The following is a 23,678-nucleotide window of genomic DNA, read 5'->3' on the forward strand; positions in this document are numbered from 1 at the left end:
GCACCAACGTCGCGCTGTATAGAAGACAACCAAACACAATAAAACAAAGTTTGGGCCGCTAAAGCCTAGGCATACACTGCGAGCGATCTCAGGACTGTTCGCGTTCTTATTTGTTGCACTGTATTTTTACCGGAACAAATAAACATGGTGAACATGTGCCCGAAGAAGCTTATAGCAACGATAGCTGTAGACATTGTTGAAGCAACTGTGTTCAATCTAATATGATGTTAAGCGCCAGCAAATATATTACACAGGACTGAACAGAGGGCAAAGGGTGGCCATGGAAATTGCCGAGCCCCATTATCATGATAAACTAATTATTCTCACGATGAGCAGTTACTTCAGTGTTCGATGTTGTTGTTGACATAGGGTGTGAGTAGTTGTGCTACAACTCGACAAAATCAGGAGTATGAAAAAGAAACAGCATCTTTTTACTTAGTCATACACAAAACGGGATGTATGTGCGTTCTTTATTATGGTGCGTGACTGGAAAGGAGCGAACTGGGAGGCGGCACGTTCGACCTGCAAAAAACAACATAGAAAAAAGTATTTTCTGCATGATGCTTTTTATTTTGGCATAAGCAAGCTTGTGACATGAGTAAGTGCGATCTGAAAGATACAAGCAAGAATGAGCGCTGTGTGTGCCCGCACCTTTTCTTTTTTTTTTTTTTGTGCGTGTGCGGTATTCTTATCCGACCATGAACGACCAAGCTTTCACGTCACCCAAGCTCTCAACTTGACAAAAGCGTACGCACGGTTAGCAAATGTTGCACGCTAACTTCTGCCATATTCTAGAAATAATTTCGTACAATAGCGGCATTGTACCAACAAAAGTTACGTTACGCGACAAAGGCATGCTGAATTGGAGTCTTGGCCGTTACCTCCACCAACTATGAAACGCTACCCATCCCGACTGCACCGAGTACTGACTGAATCATTGCAACCCTTTTACACAGGTTTATTTCTCTTTTCTTCTTTTTGCTGAACTGCGATTGGGTCGGGCCTGTGCTTTCCAGGCAGCAAATAAGAAGAGGGCGCTCTGCCCCTGGGGACTGCTGAATTCTCTTGACGCTGATCTCGTGCCGTCAGGGTCGAGTTTTTGCAAGCGCTGTCAGGTCTGGCCTTTTCTCAGTAAAGCTTCTGAGTCGACCTTCTAATGTGGTGTTTGCGTAAACGCGTAGCAGCCATGGGCACACATAGAGAAAGTCACATACACAAACGTTGAGAACATGCACCTAGACCTATGGTTCGACTCACGTGTGAACGCCCGATTATCGGCGAGCCCATCCCGCGCACCGTACCGTGACTGGGGCGAGGATTCCTAAAATATCTCGAGTGGAACCCCCCAACGACAAATTCGACGACTTTTTTCTTTCCTAGGGACTGTTTGTGGATGATAAATTGCCTTTGCAATGATATTCACAAAGCGGTTTGCACACCAGAACGGGCTCTTAAGAACAGGCATGCGGCCAGCCAAACGTAATAGTATAAGCATTCATGAAAGGCTATTGGACAATGACATGAAGCACTTCCGGATGAAAATAATCAGCAGCGGCCGAAGGTGAGTAGCCTCAGCCTAGAGTCAACGTTTGGACAAAGAGACGGACTGTGAAGTTTTGCTAACAGCACAAATGCAGGCCACAGGACAAAGTAACACCGGGACCTGACAAACATTGCTCTCTCTTGTCGTCGTCACGTGTTACTTGAGCATGCGTCCTGCATTTGTGGTGTTGCCTAAGCAGCATGAAAATTCGTCAAACACCGCAATCCGCCACGCTTCTAAGGGAAAGCCAAGTCCCTTTGTCAAAGGATTGGCTTCAGTGACGTAGCTTGTTCGAACACCGCTGATCACTTCAAGTCTATATCTTCCTGTGAACCCTTGGTCTTGTTCGGATACCGAGCGAGAGCTTTTGTGAGCCCTTCCCCCGGCACATGCGACGCAATGCAAGCACGCTTACTCACCCAGGTGTTTATTCGGTTCTGGCGGAATTTAACATTGGGACTGCAGCGTCAGCAGGTTTTCCGTCAAGCAGCTCGCCAGCCGCGTCGGCCGGAGCCGAAGTTTTCGCGGTACTTGATCAATGAGAGCGCGTACAAGAGGATGGAGAGCGTCTTCAGCAGGATGAACACGTTGAAGAGGTTGTGTGCCAGCAGCTTGTTGTTGTAGTAGAGGCAAGAGCCGCTTCTGCCGCACGTCTTCTGCCAGACCAGGCAGCTACGGTCGATTACGTGGCCGAACAGCAACGGCCCCGGAATGGACGCTGCGTGGCAAGTTGAATGGCGTATGGTTAATGATAGGCGGGTTTGGGTTGGTCCCCTAAACTGTGTAACCAATCTTGCCACCACGAAGACGCAGTCGAGACTGACCTGACGACTCTGACCAGCTAACCAGCTAACCAGCCACCAAAACGGGCTGTCCGAGAGGCAGGAAGGTCTTCCTTATTGTACGCCGCTAATTCATTCGTGATCCTTCCATTCCAAGTTTAGTTAGAGTGGTAGAAAGCGGCCTGTGAGAACGCTTAGCCAACACTGAAGCGCCAATAAAAAACTGGCAATCAAACGAAAATCTCTGTGAGTAAAGACGCAGAGATGCTATGCTGTCAGGACCGAGTTAGGCAAATTCCCAAGTTCGGTTCACGTAACTGCAGTTCGCGTCAGCAAAGCCGCGAAGTGCAACAAAGAGTAGGGAACCCGTAGGCCAATCAGTAAACGAGAGCCGGCTGTGTGTTTCAGAGGAGAGAAGAGGGCTCGCGCATTGTTTGCTAATAGTTCCGTTAACGTTCCATGAAGTCGTCGTCGTCCGGATGGCGATCAGAGGAGAATAATAAGAGTACCCTTCGGGTTATCTTTCTTGGTTGCTGACACGATGCATAGCTTCCGCTGCACTGCTCAGAGTTGACGAGATGACATGCGTCCGCCCTCAACATGCTAGAACATTGAGAAACTGTAAAGCATCCTGTATGCATAAGCGAACACGGGGTAAGCAGTATTGAAAATCCCCTGGAAGACGATGACAGTGGCTGTAAGTACTTATCGGTAGGTCATCTTGTAATTTGTTGTAGAGCAGGCATATCTACATCGACATAGTGTGTGTCATGCACCTTCTGTGTGTCGTTGCGCCTGCGCTACAAGGAAAATTGGAAGATTCCCTGGAAGAGTTCAGTGCTATTGGTGTCATCCACTAATCCTTGTTGTGCCTCTGCTGAACTATACTTTCTTGTGCCACGTACATAGGTCCTATCCTGTCTACTAGCGTGGATTCAGGCACTGCGGATTCAGGCACTGCGGGAATCGGACTTGATGTCTTGATATTATCAGTTCATTCATCCGAGAACGTCGTGGGACGTCCGGATATCCCAAGTTTCGCCATACTAAGGCCTTCCTGCATATCGCTCTAGGATCACCGACATTCGCGCTAATGCTTAATATTACGAGTTTCTATTTTCAGATGAATATCCTGCACAATGTGAAAGACTCGCCTGTATTGTAACAGAATTAGCACCAAGTGCTGTGTAGGGTAGTGGGCGGCATGTGCTAAACAAATTAAATGGGTACTTCTATGTTTCGTTTACATATCTTTTACCGCGTATGAACCAACGATGCATTTATACTGGTGCCAGCCCAAATGCACTCTTCGATCATACGCGGCACGTTTGAGAGCACTACAGTCACGGTGCTCAAGTGAGGATGTCACATGTGTCTTTTTTTTCATATTTCGCGGGCTTCCTTTAGGATGTAGAAAAACGATTACGTGATCACGTGAATGATCACGTGATTTTAGCAAACCACGTTCGATATGAGCACAATAAAGTTATTTTCTATGTTTGGCAAGCTGCACACAGTCGCAAGGAAAGCGCTTGCCCTGCGTGCTTACGCAAGACTTCGACGTGAAGCAAGTATGAAGAGAATTTCAGTGACAGCGGACACACTAGGCAACATAACCAATTAGTGGGAAAGTGCAGGCTCCGCGAGATCGAAGCATTACATGTTGTATCGTGTGTGCTGCCAGCTACGGGCGCTTCATTATTTTCTCCCTGGAAGTCAATGGATAACACGCAATAACTTGCGTATCCACGTGCGACATCGCTGAATCGAGCACCAGCTCTGTTAGGAATGGCTGAACATGCTTCTCGTGTGGTTGAGTATGAGCAATAATTCTAGCAGTTCAAGAACCCACAGATTGCGTGAAAAAAGAAAAAGAAAGAAACAGGTCATGCGAGGAATTGACGCGGGCGCAGCCGTGTTTCTGTGCACGCTAGTCATATGTTACTTTCTCTTTTCGTGGTCACGAGTACTTGAATGCGGCTCATTCATGTGCATGAAAACACAGGAGACGAAAACCGTGAAATTCCGTGTAGTATTGTTTATTTGCTATAACGGAGCAATCGCAGCGCAAGTTACCAAGTCGACATGCGCACCTGAAAGCTTTCTACTTGCCTTTCTTTTGTATCGAAAACGCAGTTTTTGGTGCAAGTTGACATCTGTGGGCTTTCCGTTCGGAAAGTGAACGGAGCAGACACAAAACAAAGACCGCCGAAAGGTCTTAAACGGCTCTGTTACGCTTTTATCGCAGGCCCGCAGCGCCGCGGTATGGCCAGACACACACTATTGCGTAGTTCACAGCAAAACGAATAACCACCGGAGCAAGCTTGCTGGATTTTCTCTTTAAAGCCACTATCCTATATAGTTTCTCAGGTGCCGCAGGAACCTGGTCCGCACTCCTCAGAAACACATACACCTTGTCTGCGCGAACGACGACCGCAGAGCTCTTGCATGAGCAACTTCCTCGTTCACTGGCTGTTGGTGCAGCCAACAAAGACACAGTGCCGCTCGGACGGATAACCTTCGTACTTCCCGATCGCAAGATGCGTTAAGAACACGCCTAAAGCCAAGAGCTCAACAGATGCGGCAAGAACACGCCTAAAAACGCCACAATCTGTCAACAAGCATCGCAAGTGTAGCCACTTTGTCCCGTCTGCCGTAGTCCTCACCAGAAGGCAGCACTTGGTTTCGAGAGTAGCGGTGCGGCTGACACTCGCTCTACGAGGCTATGAAAAAGTTGGCCTATAGGAACAGGGACCGTCGGGATACACCGCTTCGACATCGTGTGCTCACCAAAGAGGCGGACGATGATCCACTTCACGGCCAACGCCAACGAGCGCTCCTTAGGAGTGACCACCCTGCGGAGAGAGAGAGCGAACTGTGAGAGTCACGACGCCTGCCGCATCGTGTAGGAATGCGAAACTACCGGAGATATTGACGTAAAGAAAGAAAGAAGAAAAAAAGAGGACACGTTATCTTTCTTTTCGGGGAATTTGGGCGCATTGAGAACAACACGCGACGGAGTGATGTGGCAGTAGAGCTATACGCAAGTAAACTCGAAGCCTCTGTTATACGACGTGCACTCAGCGGTGACATTGGCCAGTACTGACAGATAATTTTCAAGTTGTAGAAACTCTACAAAAAATAATTCTGCAGTTTTACGTGCCAAAGCCACAATCTGATTACAAGGCACGCCGTATAGGGCAGAGGGGGGGGGGGGGGGAATCTCGATTAAGTTTGACAACCTGAGGTTCGTTAACGAGCACCTACATCGATGTCTACGAGGGTCGTTGCATTTCGCCACCCTCAAAAATGCGGCCGCCGCGGCCGAACCATCAACCTCCCGCTTGGGAGCACAATGCTATACAGGACTCCTAAGTTTTATGGAATTTTTAAAAATCGCCTGTGGCAAATTGAATACTTTGTGTCTTCGAGCTCGATCATTCGAGGATGCGGACGTTATTAGCACGATAAATTCAAACGCGTGTTCATATAATTAATAAATATTTATTAATTACCTTAATTACCTACTTCAGGGCACATAGTGCAATTTACAATTGTAGCCGGTGGACCTGCCAGAAGTACCACTTGAAATGAATTTCCAGGATGACATCAATTTAGGCGTATTATTTCCCAAAATGTGGAACAAAATACATGGGCCTTCCAGTTACTTTTGTGCTTCTATGCATAAAACAACGTTTGGTAAAATTGTAAGTGGAACAACAGTGTATTTTTATGGTGAGTTTGATGGCACATATCTCCAAACTGGCGTCATTCTGTAAATTGATTCCAAGTGAATACGCCTGATAAACTCACCGGCTACAATTCGTAAATTCAAATGTGTGCCGTAAATTAAGAAGTTAACTAGTGAATTTTTTTTATTCGTTGAATAGGCGTTTCGACTTTTCGTGCAACTAATGCCCGCCTCTCTGAACAATCCAGCTCAAGGACTAGAATGTGCAATCTGCAACAAGCGATTTTAAAAAAAAATCTATAAAACTTAGATATGATCACCCGGTATAGCCACGAAGCTACACAGCTGCGGGCGCATGTAAACGCAGGTGTATCGCATTGAAGGAGTGAGGAATGGTGAGACGGGTGTAGCCGTGTGCTCTCCAGTCACAGGCGGAACGCTAGTTGCCGGGAAAAGGTTCTGGCTTGTTTCGGACGGAGGAGGTTGCACCACATGTAAACACCGTCGCATAAGTTCTATATCATTAGCCCTATGTGCTAATAAATTAGATACGCTTCTGTCGCATTCATCTAAACGCTGCTATAGCCACAGAATTGGACGTCTATAGGCAACAGCTCATTGTGAATTGCGAGGGAAGTGCTTAATTGCCAGAATTTTGTCCCAGCAATCAAAAGGCACGACAGAAGCAACGCCGACAGGTGCAGACCGAATTGTTCGTATGGCTATCCTGCTTCTGCCATCAGTCTTGTTTCGCTGCGCCACGATTCTGGTAATGAGTCATACACCAACTAGCCTGGCAACGTGTTTATTTGAGAGAAGTGCTTGTCTTGTTTTGATTTCATGCTCCAATCCTCCTGTTTTCGTAATTGTGCTTCAAAAGCTTCATGACATGAAGGCAAGTTTCTTTTTGAAGGAGGTTATGTTATCCCATCATAGCTTCCTTGCATCGCGCTCTCAGAGCTGTGTGCCTCAGGCGTACGGCATTTGACGCTTATTTATTCACGTTCAGCGCCGACCTTCGCTACTACCCTGGCGTACAGCGTATCGTGCTCATATCCGTGACAAAATTTTACACCGACGCTGTTAGCCTCTAGTTGGTCAAAATTTTTCGTGTCAATCAGAAAAAAAAAGTGCACATCTCCTTCGGAATCGGGTATACAACACACCACCCAGTACTCATTCGAAGTAACAAAAGCACAAAACAAGCGTCAAAGCCGTATTATGGATGGTAAGGCGCCTGTGGACAATGTGAGGCGCGTTTCTTGTCCCCGCGTGTCTCCCACTAAAGATTACGGTTGTATAAGCTGCTCCGGAGAGAAAGGGTCAACAGCAGCATACAAATCAGTGAGTGACGTCACCAAACTTCATATATAAAAGGGAGACCTGCCTAACAACTCGTTCAGTTCATTGCGAGATCGCTGTGGGTAGACCACGCAACGTTAAGACTCCTGAAGAGCAGCGCGAATACGATAAGCATCGAAGAGTGCAAAATCGTAAGGCTATACAACGGTTTCATGCTAGGACTAGGCAGAACGATAAAACATTTCATATCTCCATCGACGGCATTTGAGTGGTTTTCTAACAGCTTCGCTGGCCATTCACTTTCGCAGGGTCGGGATGACGAGTCAATTTTTTTGTTCAATAGTCTGAGCGGTCACTGGGAAATAAAGCAATGTTTGGACATCGTGGGCGGAGCCACCGACTTAGCCTGGGGGCTTGTGCCCTCGGACCCTAGTTTCTCTGGACTAAAATAAAGTTCTTGCCATGCCATGCCGTGGACATCGCACTCACCAAATTGGCTGTCGTTCTTAGTGGGAATAAAATAACCTTAGAAGCAAATGACACTGAACAGGCCACCACGTTAAAATACAGTAAGATGCTCAAGATTGCGAGAAGGTATTCTATCGTTCGTTAAAGACCACTTCAGTGAGCGGAGAAGGTTTGTTAGTGATCCCTGAGGTATTTACCAGCACAAACAGATTTGCTTACAATATGGGAAAAAGAAAATGTTCTTATTTCAAAAAGCACCGATTCCTTTCATGTTTCATTGTCCAGGGGAAAAAAAGGCCCGGTAAAAAAATATTCTTGTTACTGATTCTTCTAGCGGGTCGGGGGGGGGGGGGGGGGTTGTAGGCTTCTTTTCTGCATTACGTGGTAGCGACTATAGATACATTCGTCTCGCGATATATCCGTCCCTGCTTTGTGCTAAAAAAGTGTCCCCATTGTCGATCCTCAACACACGATGACGTAAAATAAGAACAAAATATTGAAGAAAGAAGTCTCTATTTCGTCAGAAAGGCGAAGCATCGATTGCCATAGCAAATTAGCAGGCATCCAAATGAACTAAGGATAGTACTTTTATCGGCCGAATCAACTTGTAAACATTCGCTTGCTAAATAAATTAACAAGCATGGTGTCAGCACGCACTGCAAACATGAACAAATCACACTGGATGACCGCGGGCATTCGCTGTCAAAACGCTGTCGTGAGGAAACGCGGCAGCAGCAGCGAGCGAAGTGAGGTTGGCGCTGTCTATCGATTCAACGCAAAGTGAGAACCGAGAACAGACATCACACACTGAGATACGAGCCGCCGACGCACCAAGACTCTGCCCCAAACGCAGATTGCTCTCAAGATACGGCCGCGCGACCGTGCACAGCCGCCACATGCGCAGTTGCAGCCGGAGTGTAACCACCCCTAGAGACAGACGTTGCAGTGCGTCAGCCAGCTGGACGCATGGCCACGCTCCGCTCAATCGGCTCGGCCGGAGTTGTCGGGCAGCGTTACGGCTTCCGTTGCTGGCATGATTGTAGAGCGCCCACGCGTTAGGTGTTCTCGCTGAGCAGCCGTCGGCATACCACACCGGTATGAGCGGAGCGAATACAGCCACCAAGAATATTCTCTGGTAATGAAGGAGAAACTATAGTGGCAAAGCTTGCGCAAGAGCGCTCCTGTATACAAAGTCCAACATCCTCATTCGCGTTAGTTTAATCTGGGGAGGAGAAAAACATCTCATTTACAACAGCAAAATAATGCAAAGTAAATGTTAAACTTCCCCTATTCTTCTTTCTCCTTTTCTCTTCTACCGTATCAGCAAAAAAAAAAAAACCATCGCAAGTGAAATCTACGCCTAGTCAGCATGCGTTCCAAAGAACCGCTGTGAAACGTTGCCGGATTTCTTGGCGCACTAACACGCTTGTAGGACGTCCGCCCCCGTAGTTTTTCCTTTTTCACTGCCACAGAAAGTTGTGCCCAAGCATAGTGAACGTCAAGCTAAATCTATTCAATCTTTTCATCGTACGCCGACGAATGCCAACAACTGTTTTCCGCCTGGTAGCTGCCAGGGCGCTGTCCCTGCTGCCATATGTACACTGAAGCACTGCAGCAATTGTCTCGCGTGGTGTGTTGCGCCATGTTAGAAAGTGGCGCATTGTTAGAAAGTGGTGCAAGGAACGCGACCGCAGCGCTAAACCTTGTTACAACTTTCAAGCGCTTCGTGTGCGGGCGAATGGAGCAACTGTTTTCAGTCTCTAGCGGATGGTAATACAAGAATCAACCGGCCACTACCTGAGCAAAGCGGAGGCGAGCGGCGCCAAGTTGATGAAGTTGGAAAACAGCGCGAGGAGCAGCCCGGCCGTGAAGTAGGGAAGGAGAGTGCAGCCCGTGTTGCACTTCTTGCGGCGCGCTTGCACGTTGATGACGGTGCTGTTGGGCAGCGTCTCCGGAACGCTCTGCGTGATGCAGCTGCAGTTGGTGTACACCTGGCGGGAAAAAAAAAACGAGCACACGATGCGGGTCACTCAGGGGCCAAGGAAAGAAAACGTAAGGCACTCCGGGCAGCCACGCAAGACCGGAGCAAAATGCGCACTGTTGTCGTCCGAGTGGCAGTGTCCATTATATCGTGACCAGAATTACGCACTCATTTCAAACCATCTTATTCTGTGTTATCGTTTTCACAGCCAAGCTGTAAGTGGCTAACCGCTTCAAAAGTCCGTCTGTCGGTCGCCTGTATGCGTCGAAAACTGCTCTAGCTCAGCCCCATGCGCATGCGCGAAAAGAAAAGAGAGAGAAAGAGAGCCGCGATTAGCCAACACCACCTAGATAGCACAATGCCTGTTTATTCCGATCCATGACGTCCCGCTACCTGTCCCGCCATTTCAACTGTGAAGGCTGGCGTGGTGAAAGCGGCGATGTCAAAATCCCTGTTGCTTACTCGGGAGCATCCCCACTAGATTCTATGGCAGTCGGGCCGGGTAACATGACGTCGGAGTGAAAAGGCCTTGCGCTATCTAGGTGGTGTTGGATTAGTTGCGGCAGTAGTGACGTCGTTGCTGTCTGTCGCAGCTGAGTGCGTGCGTAGCAGTTTTCTCCGGCTCCGAAATCCGTGGGCAATGTGTCATACGTACTCCTGAGGAGCACGCAGCTTTCGATAAGCAACACCGCGAGCAGAACCGGGAACGAGCTCGTCTACGCCGTGGCCACGTTGCAGCCCGTGTACAAGGACAGGCTCCTGCACTGCATACCGAGGATTTGGCAGCCTACCAAGCCGTCATTGAATGAACCATCAGGATAAATGGAATGATAAACACCGGGACCGCACGTTTCAGCTTCGCTGGTTAGCCATCGGTACTGAGTACTTGGTCGGTGATTTTTGTTCTTTCTAATAAAGTAAAAAAATTAAAGTAATAAAAAATTAATTAATTAATTAATTATTTATTTTTTTACTTTATTACTTTATTAATCCACCAATCGACCAACCAATCAGTCGTCAATCGATCAATCAATCTACAAAAAAAAAAAAAACGCTCTATGCAATAGCCAATCCGTATAAGCACAAGTGCTTGTGTGCGTGGATGTGCAGTACATAGCCAACAATGTACGTATGTGCTCATTGTGTTAGCACTAAATAATCTACAAAATAAAATAAAATGAAATACTCAATATTTATGAATACAAAAAGCAACGCATTAATACAACATTACATATATTCATTAAGCATCCGCGCAATAACCACTTGCGAATGCTTGGACTTGGAGAATTAAAAGGTTAAAGAAAAGGGGGCGTTCGTGTGTATTCTGTATTAGCAGTTCTTTGACAAACGAAGTAAATGGTTAATTAATTAATTACTGCAATGCTTAATACATTTCTTTATTGGTTACCTGATAGATTAATTAATTGCTTACTTAATTGATTTATTACGTGGTTAATTGCTTATTTGGATGATTAATTAATTGTGCAATTAATTGATTACTTGATTGGTTGATTGATTGATTGATTGATTGATTGATTGGTTTATTTATCCTTACCCTTGCTTTTCCCGTTGCCAGGCGTGCTTCGCATCCCGCCAAGCAGGGAGAGAAAAACACGATTCCATCCACAGAACAGACTGGGTTGTACACGCTGGACAGGCATTTGCAATGCTTGTTGCATGGAAACCCGAAAGGATTGGAGTCGCTGCGCAAACGAAAGGTCAGTCAGTCAAAATTCTCTCAGATCTATGGAAATCTGTAGCAAGATGTACATCTAAGGGATGGAAATAGCCTCTTCACTTCGCATGTATTCTATCAGGTTATAACTTTTATCGATGCCTTAATTTATTAAATACTTCTCTAAAGCGGCTTCGATGGTTTCATACACAAGTTCTCAGCGCCTTCCTGTTCATTCGCGTGACCTGTAGCACCACGCTGGCTTCTAGCGAGTGCAGCAGGACTCTTAAATGGTCCCTGAAACACTTTTTGAACGTAGTAAAAAAAACATTGCCGATATGTTAACGAGGCTCTTATGAAGATGCGAGCCAAATATTATTACACTACATGCAGCTGGGAATTCACAATCCCGGGTTCAGTGCAGTGAACTGTCGCTTGCTCTCGCATCCACAATGTCGTCATCGAAAGCCGTTAACCGGCCAGCGCTACTGGATGATTTTGCGATCACGAGAACATTCTCAGTAATATGTAATTGCCAATTGGAGCTAAATAAATGAGAAATATTTATGTATGCGGTCTCAAAAAGACTTTTTCACTTCGGCTCCTGCGCGTGGCCTCGCAGCTGGCAGCGGCGTGCTGCGTAGGGTAGTCAACCGCGGCCGTCACGTGGTGCCGCGAAGAGCTCTATTCGCCGCCACGACACTCAACTTCTTGGCGGGGGCTCTGCCTTCTCGGCTTCTCCGCTATGTAGCTTCCCGCGTGATAGCGGAGACGGAAAGAGAGAGAAAGCTGGGTTCGGGTGCGATAGCTCCACTTACACCATACGGATTCGTAACATTTTGGTGGCACGAGATTCGTGGGAACACGTACGTTAATAGAGAGCCTATTTTAGGATTAGTTAGAAAAGAGCTTCAGGGCCCTTTTAAGCGCACGCATACACCATTTTTTTTTCAAAAATGCGTTCAAGGTTTCCTGATATCTAGAGAAGATACTATACTTTAGGTAGTTTTCTTGACATTGTTTTTACCACAGAGGCATACATTATAATATGACTCGTGGTAGTCATTGGACAACTATGAAAATTCGACAAGTTACCCTTTGAACGGAGAAAGTTAGACGATTAATCGCAACGTAAGACTTGAAGCTTGTCATCCGTGTAGCACACAAGTGGTTGTAAAAAATAGAAGTGATGACGCTACTAATATGGGGAGCGTAATAAGTTTCAGCCACTTTCACCCAGAATACTGAAACCTAACTATCAAAATATCACAACTGTGAGGTCCTTACTAGGCGGTCCTGATTAACGGGTTTGACTTACGGCTCACCGTTGGGCGAGCATAAAGCGAGTGAGGTTACGACTAGACAAGAACACCACTGACGATTAAAAAAAAAATTGCGTTCTGTTCAGTATAAAAAGGAAAAGGAAACAAATATTTATCATAATAAACGGTAAGATTGACGTAATCGCTCCCCGTCGCAGGAATGTAAACAATCAATTTACAGACAGACCTAATATATCGCTCGAGCATCACTTTGGAAGGGTTCGTTCATGAGATGTTCGTGTCAGTGATAGACTGGTTGATTTTTTCGCAAAGGCGCTTTTGCGTCTCAAAGCTGTGAAGTTGCCTTTGATATATCAACAGAATGCAGGATGCGACGTTGGGCTATAGCTGGTTCATGCTTGAACTGTGGTTCTGGCGCAGCAAAAATAAGCGGAAAGAAGAAGGGACAGAAAGAGTGCGGACATGTTGCAGTTGAATTTATTACACAGAAACACCCATATTTTATACAATCAGGGTATACGCTAGACTAAAATGGTAGGTTACCACTTAAGGCGGAGAAGCAAATTTCCCGTAGTGCTTTGTTCAACACGAGCCAGATTGTAAGCTTCTGTTTGCTAGATCGCCCAGGTAGTGTAATTCTTACATTGCACTTACTGTTCAGCGCAACTTCACTGTGCGCTGTGTCCATCTTCCTTTTGTTTCGTATTAAGTTTTCTTTGGGGCTGCTTGCCCCAAGAATGCAATAACAAATCGCTGAAAAAACCCACGCTACTGTGTCAATGCTTACTTCAGCATTGCGGGGATGTTCACGGCAAAGGTTGGGTCCGGGCAGTAGCTTCGAAACATGAAGATGCAGATCCAAGGCACTATGCTGACGATGAGGCACATCCTTATGATGGCGTCGCAGGACATGTTTAAGCGCGTCACCAAGTATCCGCCCAGGAAAGTGCCACCACATCCGCCCGTGATGGCAACAGCACCTTTGACAGGAATGGCGAGGCTTTCTTAGTACTGACAACTTGATCACATGCCAACAGTGCTAGTAATACTACCGAATGCACAGTGAACAATACATGAAGCGAAGTAAAGAACGCGGGACGTGCAGCTCTTATGGCTCATTGGGAGGCAATAATCTTAAGATATCGTTTGAACTACCGGTAGCTTTAAGTATGTACAGAGTTTCGCATAAAGGAAATGGACACAAGAAAGAACAATGGGACACACAAGGCGCAAACTTACAACAATTCGCCTCTCACACTCATCTCTCTTAGGCAGGTTACCCGAGACAGACGCTAATTTCTGTAGCCGAAAAGCTTCTCGGCTACCAGTAATGTTGTACGTCCGGCTAACAAAGAAAAAGGAACGATTACGGTAACGCCTTATATTCGCCGGGTATCTCACAACTCAAAGAAGGTAGTCCAAAGTGTTGACATAAATGTGTTCTCTGCTCCCGATAAACTGGCAAAGTTATGCAAAATGACGGACACACAAAACAGGGAAAACATATGCAACACTCAACATCGCACCATCTATGCAGCGTGAAGGCATAGTCTATGAAGGCATAGTCTACTGTAATGCAAACGCTATTGCGTAGGAAAATCAGGTCGGCTGATTAATGACATGCCGCGTGATCATGCGAATAATGTTAAAAATAAGACAGGTGGCTGGTTAGCCATTCACTGCCGAGATTGCAGATGCAAACCAAGGTTCGACCAGTGCACACTAATAGCAAGAAGCAAAAGTGAAATAACTCGCATGGTAATAGACGCAAATAGTATTCATAAATTTGGAGATAGGTGCACCAGTGAGGCGTCAATGGCACTGTAAGAAAACGAGACCGCTTTTTTGAATGGATGGACACATGTGTAAAGATATTTCTCGGGACATGCGCTGCGTCGTAGCAAGTGCATAAAAGGTTCACGTTCTTTCTGAAATAAAATTGTTGCAAGTTTGCGCCTTGTGTGCCCCATCGTTCGTTCTTGCGTCCGGGTCCTTTATGCGCAGCTCTGTACATACTTATGGCACACCAACAGGCGCAAATAGATACCTAAGTGCCTATAGCTAACAGGCCAGTCGTAGGTTTCTCACTTTAGGAAAAAAAAAAAAACTGCGAGAAGCACCATGGAGAGCAGAGATGCACAGAGCGGGAGTGGCTTGATCTGAAGTGATTCGGCTGCAAATACATAGATAAAAAAATTTAAAAAATCACCGACGATTACGGTACTCCGTAATGCGAATTTAGATCGCAGATACTGAGGTGATTTGAATTCGCGATATATTGGGGGAAATAATTTAATTCTGAACGACAGAGTCCTCTCTCTGGCGGCACTGAGCCTCTGCTCGGGCAGCTCGTTTAGCAGCAGTGGCAGACGAAGCCCTTCAACCGGTTGCATCGCTCATTGTTCAGAAAGAAAGCGTGAACACGGGAACGCTTGGCTCGCGCGGAGCGCATTCCCCAGCTGGTGATGGCGCAGGCGAAGTAGCGCGCGCAGTGGTTTCGAAGTCCACGCCAGCGCTTTGTTTCCCTATATAGTATCGGTGGGCGCGCTCACCGCATGCCTCGTCGCCGCTGTTTAGCACGTCTCGTGCGGCACCTCGTTTTCATCGTCGCACTTTCGCCATACCACCCTCCTCCACTTTCCTCCTCGCGCTCTCTTCGCTATCGCCTCTTTCATCCCCCACTGCGCTCCGGGTTCGCTCTTTCACCGTTCGCTGCGCTCGTTTGCTCGGTTTCGCCGAGGGAGGCAGATGCCGACGCTCAACGCAGGAACGGGGGCCTAAGAGCTACGCTTTTAAAAAGAAAATATACAGACTAGAAAAAAAGAATGTGAGAATGTGAGATAAATGCGCTAGGCATCTTTCATTATCTGCCTTCGTAAAGTATGGCGAGCTAATATATTTTACTCAAAGAAACCGAAAAGCACTCACCCAAGATAGCCGAAGCTTTCGACGAACTGATAGCGAACTGAGACTCAAAGAACTTCGTTGAAGTCTGCGTCACAGCATTTGTAAGCATGTCTGAAAGAAAAAAAAAAACGCCAGTAGAGAAAATGTGCAGTCAAGCCGATCAATGCGGTTTTCTCCTTTCTAGACGAAATAAAATTGATGGCCTTGATGCGAGATATGTCTGAACACTCAAACAAGGACAATGGGGATACTTATCGTCGTCAGATCCTATGTCAACCCCCGTGGACAACGGATCATAAATGATAAGCTAATATATTCTCGTGGTACAGAACAATGTCAATCATGTAATCATTTTTTGCCACCATTTTTTCGAGGAGATTGATATCTTGTGCGTGAGTTACTGCTGCATCGTCACCGACGACGAAAAATGAATATATAGTGCATCTCAAATGCCAACAGATGGTGCGACAATTCAGTATAAGAGCTTAATGAGAGGACCTGCCATGTGATCTTAAATCTATTAATGGAGGAATTAAAAAAAACGAGGGAGGATCGCGTGAGAGTCTTGAAGCCTAGTCATAAAAGATATAAAGGAAAATGTAGGCCCTTGTCACGTGGTAGGCAAGCGGTATAGTGTCCAGTCACATCACTTTGGTTGCGTCTTCTGCGGTGGCTTCACGTTGTTTTTTCTAAAGAGCGAATGCAGCTGGGTGAACATTAGAAATATAAAAATTGGGCAGATCTGATGGCTCTATGGGAACCGTGAGAACACGAAGCTTTCGAAGCGTTTGCGCGGATGTTCTTGACTGACGCTTATCTATGACAACGTTGTTTGCTGCAGATCGCTGGCGTTCTACTTGAGTTTCCGTTTCTTCGAAGGTATGCCTAGGCATCCTTGCTGGTTTCGTCTCACCACCACTGGCATTTATATCCCAATATTGTCCGTAAACACTTACACAGTAGCGCGTTGCTTGGCCTTATTGATGCGTTCATGCTTGAGTTTTTCTCGTATGCGCTGCGTTGACTGTGCTCGAGAGGTGCCTGACAATCACAGCCAAGCGAACTCGGTACAGTGTCTTAAAGCTTCGGTTTATTATTCACAGCACTTCACGGTGCGCTGCGGCTCATGTGACGAATCGAGTGCGTGGGAGTCAGACCCCGCTCGGGCGTTCTGCACGAGCTTCGAGGTGAGCGCGCTGGCGACTCAACTAACCGAGGCGGTAAGCGCAAGTGACAGTTTGGAAATTATATGGCAATGCACCACGCACCCTAGCCTTCATGCATACTTCAAGGCATTCAAGGCAGCACACTCGAAGCGAAGTGCGCACGTTGCACGCGGCTGCACAAAACAGCGCGTTATTTTCTCCGCACTTTCTCCGTGACGAAGGTGCCACTAAATGTGAACTCGAGCCAAGCAATCCCTTGAATGGCTTGACAACCATGGATGATCGACTTCCTAGAAGCCACCACTTAGACATGCTCTGGCAAAAGAGGAAGGAGTGGCGTCAGAGAAGATTGGCTTGCCGCGCCTATCTAAGTGACTTCACATTCCCTCCTTGTTTTTTTTTTTCTTTTCTCCAGGCGTTAGGCGGAGAATATATGATGTTTAAACTGGAAAAATGGACTCCACCTACACACATGAACTTACTGATGGAAGCATGTGCCCTGGACTCTGAACTATCTGGTCAAGGAAGTAGTTTTTCAGGTTCGTAGGGGACCGGTTCACAATGACAACCGACCTCAAAAGTATTTGTAGTAGCCTCGAAAACGACGACTCCCATATAGAACGGCACACACGTTCTTGCGCCTATTACATAGGAATGCAAAACCAACATGGCCGAATTTCCATTCTAGTGACTTGGAAAGATATCGGGCCACTAAGATTTCTTTTTGACACGAGGATTAAGCTACATATTTCTTTAGTCTGGAATCAACTCCCTAATTGACTGGGATGAGTAACACATTCGTGTGTGTTGGCTCCGAGGAGGAATACCTTCGTTCATCTCTATGCCCGCCGCTTCGGCGGTCTTGCTCAAATTGGCTGTTAGAACTTCGTACTCGCAAATAGTGGCACGGTCATCGCAGTTAAAAGCGTCAAGAGTTACGATCACACAACAATGCCGGCATGGGTGTCATTGCAGCCAACAGTGGAGGCTGTAAAGCGCCGTGACAGAGGAGGGTAGGAAAGTATATTAATAGATGGTGCGGTCACTAAGCATACAGCGGGAATGCACAGACGCACGCACGCACTATTCTTCAGCGCACGGCTGCCGGCGTCGTATACAGTTTGTTGCGTAAATAGGACCACCAGTTACACATGAGTATCTCGGCGAGACCACTGGCTCGTTGGTACTCAAATTTCGCATACAGGTGGTATTTGGCGGTGCGTGCAATGTAATAGCATGCGTCATTTTGTGGTTTCATTGTGCCATTCCATAAAGAATACAGCCGGTCAGCGACATGACTGTAGGTGTAGTACAGATGGACATATAAAGCGATTAGAAACATTTGTGCTGTCCCGTGCTGAACAAATCGGCAGGACACGGTCGGCAAAGACCGGGAGGGTTAGCCAAGAAAGATTTGCTCTAAAAAATTCCGGCAGAGCCTGTCTCACGATGTCTGTCGACGTTAATGCGAATAGCATTCAAACACTGAACGACACAACGTATTACTCCCGCCGAAACGCGTCATGTATGAGCCGTGCCCTGCAGGAGGGCTCCTGCCTATAGGGCTTCCCCTCTGGGTATGCTGCACCATCTATCGGCCCCCGCGCAACGTCCCCCTCAAGTGTCCATGGCCTCAGAGATTGCAACGGTGGAGGGTCTGTGCGTGCTAACACTGAGAATTAATCACTTGCTGCCCATGAGTTTTGTGGCGCTGTGTCAGAGTGCCTGGATGCTGGGCGTGAGGAACCCTTGTGGCGCTGGTTCTAACCCACCCAGCAACGAAGACATTTGTCAGGAATTTTATTAGCTTGAAGAGTGCTGTAAAGAGGCTATACAGATAGAGACGGAGTGGCTGAAGTAGGCTACAAGCACTAATAGAATAAAAAATAAAATAGCGCTTTACCAGTGAAATTCAACTCCGAAAGCACATTTGTCGTATGGGGGGTTTAACGAACGCAGCTCTTCAAGGCTCATCGTCACATTTCCACGCCGCTAAAAGAACGCTGAAATAAATAGAAGCTCGTGCAATGTTACGACCGTGAAAGCCCCTCGGTGAATAAATGGGCTAACAAACTCCGGGTCACTCATTCGTGAGGGCTTGATACTCACAGTCCGCAGTTCCGGCCAAGGAGAGAGACAAGAATGTGATGTTGCCGAGGATGGCGCAGATGGCTCCGGGCAGCTCTTTTATGGACGTGTCTTTCATTACGCGCGTTCCTTGACGACTCTCCATCTTTTTCTGTTCGATCAACTTGTAGTAGCCTGAAATGCATGAAGTGATATCATGTCGTATAGCTTTGCAGAACGTCTTGAATAGAACGCGCGGGGTGTAGAGCTAGAAGCAGACTCAAAGGAAGGCAAAGATAAGCCCGAGAACGCAGCGTAGGCTTTCTGAAAAATGTTTTAGCATGATGCTGAGAACGAAAAAAGGGTATACAAGGCAAGTAAACCAAGATTTCATTAAAGTTCATGGACAACACGTCGTTGAGGCGTATCTAAACAAGGCAAACTAGGGTCTTAAGGGCATCATGACTCGCGGTCATAAGGTCTAGAGCTGAAAGGGATACCGACAGGGACGAAGCGAGAGAACAAAACAACTGAAAGTTTATTAGATAACGTGAGAGAACGACGAAGGCTAGATGCACCAGCCTTTTAGAGCCCTGCCGGGATACTAGGAGGAGGCGGGGGAACGCCCACATGTTCAGACGCGTCCGAGCACGTCCGTCCCTTGGAGAGGAGGAAGCGGCGAAGGAGAGCGTATCACTCAAGGGCTGTGTGTTTTACAGGCCCGGAGCTCGGTGGGAAAGTACCTCCTCAGAAGCCATGCTCTGTGTCCAATGAGGAAGGCGAACCTGAAGAAGCACTAATTGAATACGTCGTCGGGCAAAGAATTAAAAGAGCCGTCATGGAGCCGAACGTTTTGTGCTGAAAAATGCTTTGAAGGATGAGCTTGTCTCGCGAGAAAACAGCCATGAGACAGAAGAGAATCTCTTGACCTGTGGAAGATAATTGAAGAAGGTTGGCGAGAAATTCTTTTATATGTTCGAAATGGAAGGATCACCCATGTTATGACGAAGTGATTAAAAAAAAAACTAAACGTAGTGGAACCATACTCCGCACTACGTCGTCGACCGTCTCCGGCCATGGAAAGATATTTCATGGCGTGTAATTGAAAAAGTAGACGTTGCTATTAGTGTAGGTATATATACGCCTTATCACGTCCCTGTGTCGTATTCGTTACATTAAATACCCAAAGAGTTGGCCGCGAGCTCCCATCTTGCCATCTTCTCTGACCTTGAACTTTAGAGAGCATTAATTTACGTTTCATTGAACTAGCCGCGTGCATGGCATGACCAAAATCAATCGATCACTGATCCAATCAATAATTTATTTACCATGCCCAGGAACAACCATGGGGTCTAACTTCTGGAGCACGCATACATTAGAAAAAAGAACGGAAGGGAAATATAATATAAAAAAATGAACAAAAAGAACAATCTTGAAAAGAAGAGTGTCCAAGGCAAACACAAAAGAAAAAAAGGAGAAGGGCAGTTGAACAATACGCGAAACTATGACAACAACGCAAAGTTCGGAAAAGAACAATTACAGCGAGTTATGAAAAATACCAAGATCACGAAAATAAGCGTCATAATATCTGCGTGTGTTGTGGACGGTGGAGTGTAGCTGACGACAGGCAGAAGTATAGGAAGGTCTATGATCTCTGGTGGTCTTGTGTAGAATACGAAACATGATCCAACTGAGGAGCTCAGGACAGGTGAGGATGTCGTGAAAGAGATTGAAAAGTGACCGAAGGTCAGTGCGATTACAACAACAACAACAACAATTGATCAAAATTTTTCTACCCACGTGCGCTTGCCAAAACGATAGATTTTGCATGAATTGCACTCCTTGCACTGGGGGCAGTCCAAAGCACACACTGACATGTAATGGTGCTTTAGTTTCATGACCTTTGCTTCGGAAGAACAATCGGGCCTAAAGGGCCACTAAAGGCAAACACTAAGTCGACGTGGGCTGTTCAAATACCTCTCCAGAAACGTCGCAACTCTTGTTTCGCGCCAAGAAAATATTTAGTTTATGAGAAAATTGTATCTGAAGGGTCTGAATAACTTTTCCGAAATTCAAATCTCCCGCCGCCCAACCCGGGGAGTGGTGACGTTGCATACGCCGTCAGCGTCCTTTTGCTGTCGGTGAGTAAAATGGCGCCCGACAGACGGCGACACCGAGCCAAGACAGAGCGGCGGAGTCGCCGCTGCAGCTGCTTTTTGGTCAAGTGGCGTAGACCGTTAAGGCATCCCGCGACATCACATGGAAGTTGAATTCTCTTCTACTTGCAGTTTGTGCGAGTTTCGCAAGCCAGCAAGACCACTGCAGCACCACGCGATCAGTAAAGTACCGAAACGCGAAAGCGTGGGCGGCGCATAGTCCAGTGAAAACGACACCTTTCAACCGCCCGCGTCGTTGTCAACGGTAATTTCAATGAGTTATGTTTTCTAACGTGAAATGGAACTGGACAAGTAGCATTTTATTTGATCTTATATTACCACAAGAGGATTTTTTTTTTTGCGACGAGCAGTTGAGTACTAGTGACAGAATTTAATTGAGGAGTGCTTTCGTCATCGGGCAAGTGCTTCAATGTCCCGGGGGAGTCTCTAGTCATGTCCTGCATTTACCTCGATAACTCGATTATCAAGACTCTGTTCGCGATACGACTGACGCCTCAGAGATTCTCCAGCACTAATCTATCACTTTAGGTTTACTTAGTATTTGACTTTAGTGTCCCTTTAATCTTACCTAAGACCGAAAAATTCATTCGTCTAACAGTTCACAGAATTTTCAATACCCTACGCCATCACCAAGCTCGAAGGTAGGAAGTTTTTCATATTTACGCAAACGTCCTCTACTCCCCCGCCATACACACGGATGACTATATACGAGATTATAGGCAAATGCCTATTTTGCCCACACGTTAGTGGTGCACCGTTTTGTTGTATCAGCACAAAACGAGTTAGAAAGTGGCTTAGCAGTGATTTTATTGTACCTATATATGCACATTTTATACTACACATCTATATGCGCGTAATATTGTTTTATCTCCTGAAAATGCTTTATAAGGGTGTTTTTTCTGCTCCTAAAAACTACATTCAGTTATTATTTCCACAAGAGCCTGCAGCATGAATAGACGCTGTTACCAATGGCAACGCATCTCGCAATGCCACCTAGGAAATAAGAGCTTGCGTAGTCGATTTTAGTTTAGGTTTATCGTTATGACAATTATATGAACACTCCAGGCGCATTTCCGCCGTCGCTCTCGCCGTCGCTGTGGTGTTTCATATAAAGTCCAAGGGCGATAACATCGTCTCCGCGCGCCGTATGCAGCGTGTGCTAGTGGAAGCGTGCTAGGGTGAGCCGACGATGGTGGCGCAATCTCGCGTGGGCAAGCGAAGAAAGCGGGAAGGAAGCGCGCCGGCTACAGTCGCACGCAAGGCATCGGGGCGGGGGTGGTGAGGAAGGTGGCGTTCTACTCCGACGGTAACTGCGTATGGCGCGACCGCGCACGGCCGCGCAGGCCCTATCTTGAAAGCGATCTGTGATGGGGACAGAGTCTACGGCGCCGACGACTCATAGCTTCGTGTGCGATGTGTTCTCGCCGCTAAGTTTGCATTAAAGCGATAGGCAGCACATCTCTCTCTCTCTTGACGGTGAGGGACCGCGGTCGTCCAGTGTGATGTGTTCATGTTTACCTGTAAGCGCGTTACAACATGCTTGTTAATTTTGGTTAGTAAGCGAATGTTTACAAGTTTATACGGCCGGCAAAACTACTATCCTTACTTTGTATTGTCTCTATTAATTTGCTATCGCAATGGATCCTTCGTCTTTCGGGAGAAAGTGCGGCTTTTTTTACAGCCTCCCATCATTCTGCCTGACACTGGTTGCCAATCCCAAAGATAAAGAGCACGAAAAGTCTCCTTCTTCAGGCAGTGGACACGTAACTCCAGGTTACAGTGAAGGATAGATTTCAGAGGGAAAGGCGCAGAATTTAGCGAAAGGTCTACTGTATATACTGGAGCGTCGAATGGCTGCCGACTGTAAAGTGCGTTACGAGTGTGTTAGGAGGAAGCATGCAGAATCTGCTAGAAATAATGCTGACTGCAGTCACGTGGTCCCTCTTTTCAACGCTTCCGCTCCTTCGTGCTCGTAAAGAGACAACGAGCCGAAGGTTGGCTTACTTAAAGCAATAAATTCGGCCACTCGCTTTGCTCTCTCTTGCTTATTTTGTTTAAATAAGTGTAGTAAGGGTCAGGAGATGCATGTTTCTTTGCTTTAACATGTGATAAGAACCGAAACACTGTGCGAAGAATAGCCACTGCGATACACAAAGATAGCTTAAAGAAAAGTTCTTATGAACAGTTCGCGAGTCATAAAAGAGCTACCGCTCTACAACAGAAGTTTAATAGAAACAATGGGCCCTATAACGTAGAACTATTCCAATATGTTTCTATTCCAATCTCTTGACGTCAAATTTGCGTAACCATCGACGCAAGCACCGGGCGGTCACCCGCAGGGTTGTCTGAACAGACCAATCAAACGCTCTCCTCGTTCATAGGAGGTCACTTTTGTTTGCTTGAAAAACGAATAACATTGCCTACACTGAGCGGCTTGTCGTATCTAATTGGCTGACAAGAGGCGAGCAGAACGCTCAAGTGGAGAGGGTTTCGCTGGGGCAGAGCCAGTGCACTGAAAATCGATAACCGGATGAACAGGGTGATGCCGGCGTCTGCGATTGGTCGGCTTTCCCATACTTAGCTTGTGGTGGCTGGTCGAAAATCGCGGTGGCATGCAACGGAAGCTTAAGAATGAC

The 23,678-nt window shown here is 46.7% G+C and overlaps 1 protein-coding gene across 3 annotated transcripts in view; it reads right to left on the bottom strand.

Moving 5' to 3' along the window:
• Window positions 1–408: 408 nt before the first annotated feature.
• Window positions 409–23,678, bottom strand: part of LOC126536628 (solute carrier organic anion transporter family member 4A1-like) — a 55,690-nt gene continuing 32,420 nt past the window's right edge. For 2 of the 3 annotated variants that reach the window (XM_055073571.1, XM_055073570.1), the window contains 8 exons: window positions 18,908–19,060; window positions 15,654–15,743; window positions 13,513–13,705; window positions 11,323–11,470; window positions 9,584–9,777; window positions 5,116–5,180; window positions 1,963–2,261; window positions 409–522 (listed from right to left, as the gene is read on the bottom strand). In XM_055073571.1, the coding sequence (XP_054929546.1) occupies window positions 2,026–2,261; window positions 5,116–5,180; window positions 9,584–9,777; window positions 11,323–11,470; window positions 13,513–13,705; window positions 15,654–15,743; window positions 18,908–19,060 (1,079 nt within the window). In that variant the 3' untranslated portion in view covers window positions 409–522; window positions 1,963–2,025. The remainder of the gene's footprint in view (window positions 523–1,962; window positions 2,262–5,115; window positions 5,181–9,583; window positions 9,778–11,322; window positions 11,471–13,512; window positions 13,706–15,653; window positions 15,744–18,907; window positions 19,061–23,678) is intronic. The other variant, XM_055073572.1, reaches the window with a different exon arrangement.

The sequence above is a fragment of the Dermacentor andersoni genome, chromosome 4 (assembly GCF_023375885.2).
Source record: "Dermacentor andersoni chromosome 4, qqDerAnde1_hic_scaffold, whole genome shotgun sequence".
Classification (NCBI taxonomy): domain Eukaryota; kingdom Metazoa; phylum Arthropoda; class Arachnida; order Ixodida; family Ixodidae; genus Dermacentor; species Dermacentor andersoni.